Below are 5,215 nucleotides of genomic sequence, written 5' to 3'. Positions count from 1 at the left end.
GGGATGGTCACGCCGCAATCCCTTCTCCTCCATTCTCCTCTCGGGATCTTGGGCACGCACGCACACGCGCCCGGCGTGAGTTTTAAGCCACCGGGTCCGGGACACGAACCGCGGTCAACTACGTGGGAGTCCAGTGACATAGCCATTACGCTAACTGCTGGTTCCCTGCTTGTTCTTACAGTTACTGAGTAAAGTATTTTTTTTAATCTCTCACTATGATTACAGAAGTCTATTTTTTGCATATTTCCATCAAATTTTGTTTTATATATTTTGAGTCAATCATATGTCTCAGTTTCAGAAATGTGTCGATATAAATCCATGATTTAAAGTAATGTTCAATACTTCCATGTACCACGCACTGTGCTACGTTACTCAAGTATTATTTACCCAGTTCTAAGTTGTATAGAAGAAGTCAGGGTGCCAGCAGGTGGCCTGGTGGTTAGGGCACTGGACATTCCCACATGACTGACCATGTTTCAAGTCCCAGATCTGGTGGATTTCTTTCTTTTTTTTAAAGTATTATTTAATATAGCTGTATGTATTTATTTTTTACTTTGACTAGAGAGGGACAGAGTGAGAGAGAAAGAGAGAGAGGGAAAGTGAGAAAGCAAGCCTCCAGGTCCAGGACTCGAACCATGGTTGGCCATGTAGGATTCCAGTGCTCTTAACACCATGCCACCTTCTGGCCTCCGGTGGCTTGCTTTCTCACTTTCCCTCTCTTTCTCTCTCTCTCTGGTCAAATTTTTAAAAAAAATCAGAATTATACTTTGAAAGTAAAATTGTGCACTTTTTATCACGTACTTATTTGTAAAGTATATGACTCAGCGCTTCACTGCTTGTAAACACTCCTATCTTTTCCTAATTATTAGTCCATGTCTTAAGTCAGTATTTCTCGAACAATCCACAGGAAAAGATAAATGTTGTTTTTTTCCCTCACCCATTATAGCCCAATACACAGCTCTATTCCACATGACAGTTCACAGCTCGTGTTGCCTGTGACTAACGGTGTTAGCCAAAACTCAAATCAGACAGTACTATGTTCAAGGAGCCAGGGCTGCTAATCACACTATTGGATGTCAGATGGCTACGGAATATTCTGAACCCTCTCTGGGACCAGCAGATGGCCCAATGGTTATGTCGCTGAACTCTCACATAGTCCACCGCAGTTTGAGTCCTGGACCTGTGACTTAAAACTCATGCCAGGCTCGTTGCGCATGAGTGTCCAAAGTCCCAAGAGCAGAGTGGAGGAGAAGGGATTGCAGCGTGACCATCCTCTCTGGGGGGGTGATTTTTTGCTTTCTGTCTGTCTCTCTGTCTTTCTGGCGAGCGCCCTATTACAAAAATCTCTCTAAGAAATAAATATACATGTATATTCTAAACACTCTCGATTCCTATTCTTGTCTCACGTATTTTAGCATTATGCTCCAGATCAGTACTAGACAACAGATCCCACCTTGGGTAGTACTGACAGTTGTATCACCATCTATTCCAGCAGTTAACACACTCAGAGCCTGCAGTCAGCAGGTGGCGTGGAGGTTAAGGTGGCTGGGTCTCACAAGGCCAACTGTGCAGTTCAAGTCCCAGACCCACAACTTGAAAATCACACCAGGTGTGTGTGCATTGTGCCCAAAGTCCCAAGAGGAGATTGGAGGAGAAGGGAGTGTGGCGTGGCCGTTCCCTGTCGGGGGCGATTTCTCAGTTGTGACCACACTCTCTCTAGCAAAATTAAGGGAAAAAACAACTGAAGTCCAGCCAGGTGGAGTGGTGGTTAAGGCAGCTGGATTCCACATGGCTCAAGTTCTGGATCTGGTGGCTTGAAAAACACACTGGGTATGTGCCCAAAATCCTGACCAGAGAAGAGGGGATTGAGACACAGCCATGCCCCCCTGGGGGATGATTTCTCTCTCTTTTCCGTCCCCTCTCTCGTGAGGACACCCACCCCACAGAAAACTAAAAAAAAAAAAAAAGAATTATGCCATCAGAAAATGTTTGCATGTCAGATCCACTGAGGACTCCTTGTTTCTTATAAGAAACTTGTCTACGTTGTCTTTAAACATTTCCGGTTTTGAGCAGTTCTTCCTTTTCACTTTAGTAGCCACAGTTAGGGTTTGGCAGGGACTCCAGTCTCCACTTTCTGGGCTTGTATTGATGAGAAGCAAAAGTCAAAACAACTCAAAATGAACTGTTTGTGATCTTTTCACAGAAAATTATTTTATTTTTTTAAAAAAATGGAGTTTTGTTTGTTTGTTTGTTTTTTGTTTTTTTGTTTTGTTTTGTTTTTGTCACAGGGCGTGTGTGCTCACCAGAGAGAAACAGTGAGCAGGAACATAAGAAATCACCCCCTAGGGGGATGGCCATACCACAACCCCTTTTCCATTCTCCTGGGATTCTGGGCATACACACACATGTGCCCAGTGTGATTTTTCAAGTCACCAGATCCAAGACTTGAACCATGATTGGCCATGTAAAAGTCTAGCACCTTAACTACCATGCCACCTGCCGACCCCTGGGGTTGGTTCTTTATCGTTGAGTGTTCAGATGACTTGAATGGCCTTCTCATGAAATGAACTAGGATAGTAACTGTTTTTACATGATCTTCTACTTTCAGGTATCAATCATGGGGATCTTAACGACCATAACCTCTTAGTAGAGTCCAGCGAGTCAGCCTCTGGCGGTTCTGAGTACCAGATATCCGGGATATTGGACTTCGGCGACATGAGCTATGGCTACTATGTGTTTGAAGTGGCCATCACCATCATGTACATGATGATTGAAAGCAGCACCCCTGTGCAAGTGGGAGGGCATGTCCTTGCGGGCTTTGAAAGTGTCATCCCACTGACAGCTGTTGAGAGGGGTGCTTTGTTTCTGCTCGTTTGCGGTCGCTTCTGTCAGTCACTTGTCATGGCCACGTACTCTTGCCAGCTACACCCAGAGAACACAGAGTACCTCATGATTACGGCAAAAACTGGGTGGAAGCACTTGCAGCTCATGTTTGACATGGGCCAGAAAGCCGTGGAAGAAATCTGGTTCGAAACTGCCAAGTCCTACGCGTCTGGGACCTCCATGTGACAAGACGGAGCTTCACATGAACTTGGGTAAGGAAAACCCCAGCAGGACCAAATCAAGGTCTGTGAAGGCTTCTCCTGCCTAGTTAAGAATGAATTGATGGGGGGGGGAGCAGCAGGTAGCGTGGTGGTTATGGTGCTGGATGCTGGACACTCTCACATGGCTGACCATGTTCGAGTCCTGGACCTGGTCTCACTTTCCTTCTTTCTCTGTGTCTCTCTCTGGTCAAATTAAAATAAATAAATGAATAAATAAAATTTTTTAAAAAGAATGGATGGGATAGGCCAATTCTGAACATGACCAAGCACGTGAAGCTCCTGAGGTCTTCGAGCCATCCCATGACCATTGTGGTAAACATGTGCTATGTGAGCAGGCATGTCTTTCTGCGGGTCTCGCTCATCTGTATGTGAAACATGCAAAATGACATCATTTTAGTCCAATCATCTCTCAGAGTCCATTCTAGCCCTGAGGTCGATGACTCTTTTAATCGTTGAAAGGATTATAAGTTTAGATATCATCACAGATTTTATATAATTGGCCATAACATACACACCCTGGTAATTCCCGCCACTTCTGTGACACCCTCTCAGGTGGTCGCTTTCACCACTATCCCACGGTCCCGTGTCTTTTTCACAATGTATCATTTCGTATGATGGATTATGACTTCACAGCCATCCAGCCTGAGGGCTCTCTGAGGGCAGAGACCATTTACAATTTATCTTTGTTTTCTCATCCCTTCTTCTCACTAGCTATAGTGCCTTTCCTATAGAAAGTCCTTTAAAAATATTTGCTAATGGGGGCCAGCAGGTGGCATAGTGGTTAGAGTGCTGGACTCTCACATGGCCCACTGTGGTTCAAGTCCTAGACCTGGTGGCTTGTTTTTCACTCTCTCTCCTCTCTCTCTCTCTGGTGAGCACATGTGCCTTATAGCAAATTAAAATAACAAAGACAACTATAGACACCAGAGATAGTGTGAGAAGAGGGTGGGAAAGGGCAGAGGGTCAGAGATAGGGGTAAGTGTGTGTATATATATATATATACATGAAACTAGAAATGGAAAATTATGGATGGTAACATGCATGATTAAGCCACTATGCAGTATAGTCTGGATGGGAAACTACATTTTGTATGCTGTAACAATGCTTAGGCGATGAATGTTAATTAATTAACTTAAAAAAAAGTTTCAGGAGGAAAAAAAAAACATGAAAACTGTTTTTCTTGAAATTAAAAAAAATGGGGCTGGTGTGGGAGGCTGTGTACCAGCAAATATCACCTTCAAAACCATACTCTGATCGGCCACTTCCCATAAAGGCCACAATTGGCTTCCCTTCAAAACCTCACCTTCAAAACCATACTCTGATTGGCCTCTTCCCATAGCAAATCGGTGAGCTTAGAATCCCTCAGATTTGCATATCCGGCATCTCATGATTGGTCCACAAAAGCAACCAATCATAACCCACCTTCTATAATCCGTCATTAGCATATAGGGCAACCAATCACTGCCCACCAGCATGTATATAACCACAATCCCTGGCCCACAATCGCCAGACGACCCTGAAGACTCTGAACAGCTGTGATGCTGCGTCGTCTCTGGACGACGACCCTGAAGAGTTGTAACACTGCCTCACCTCCGGAAGACCCTGAAGAGTTGTAACACCACATCATCTCCAGATGACCCTGAAGAGTTGTAACGCCGCGTTTGTCTTCATGCTGCCCACAATAAACGGACGACCCTGAAGAGCTGTGACACTGCGTCATCTCCCTGTGTCGTCTCCCTGCTTGTCTCTCTGCATCGTCTCCGTACTGTAACACTGCATTGTTTGTCCCGTCTCTCACTCCTTCCCTCAGGAAACCTGTCCGACTGTCCCCGGGGTCAAGACAGGCCGGCAGGTGGTGTAGTGGTTAAGGGCACTGGACCCCCACATGGCTGACCGTGGTTTGAGTCCTGGACCTGGCAGCTTGCTTTCTCAATTTCCTCTGTCGCATCTCTTTCTGGTCAACCTCACTGGTGGCTTGCTTTCTCTCGCTCTCTCCCTCGCCATATTAAAATAAATAAGCAAATAAAATAAAAAGCTAAATAATTCTTTTAAAAATAATTTTTAAAAAAGAAATTTAAAAAAGCATGTTTGATGACTGCAATAAACTAGGT

At 44.7% G+C, this 5,215-nt stretch overlaps 1 protein-coding gene across 3 annotated transcripts in view; it reads left to right on the top strand.

The window, feature by feature from the left end:
* Positions 1–5,011, top strand: part of HYKK (hydroxylysine kinase) — a 21,226-nt gene extending 16,215 nt beyond the window's left edge. Inside the window, exons 5-6 of one of the 3 annotated variants that reach the window (XM_006142610.3) lie at positions 2,609–3,095; positions 4,615–5,011. In XM_006142610.3, coding sequence (XP_006142672.1) covers positions 2,609–3,069 — 461 coding nt within the window. In that variant the 3' untranslated portion in view covers positions 3,070–3,095; positions 4,615–5,011. Of the gene's footprint in view, positions 1–2,608; positions 3,260–4,614 lie in introns of those variants that run through there. The other 2 variants (XM_006142611.3, XM_014585021.2) reach the window with 2 other exon arrangements.
* The last annotated feature ends 204 nt before the right edge of the window (positions 5,012–5,215 follow it).

This window comes from Tupaia chinensis, unplaced genomic scaffold (genome assembly GCF_000334495.1).
Source record: "Tupaia chinensis unplaced genomic scaffold, TupChi_1.0 Scaffold000078_1, whole genome shotgun sequence".
NCBI classification, from domain to species: domain Eukaryota; kingdom Metazoa; phylum Chordata; class Mammalia; order Scandentia; family Tupaiidae; genus Tupaia; species Tupaia belangeri.
The sequence above is the reverse complement of the archived record's forward strand: the minus strand, read 5'-3'. Positions and strand labels throughout refer to the sequence as shown.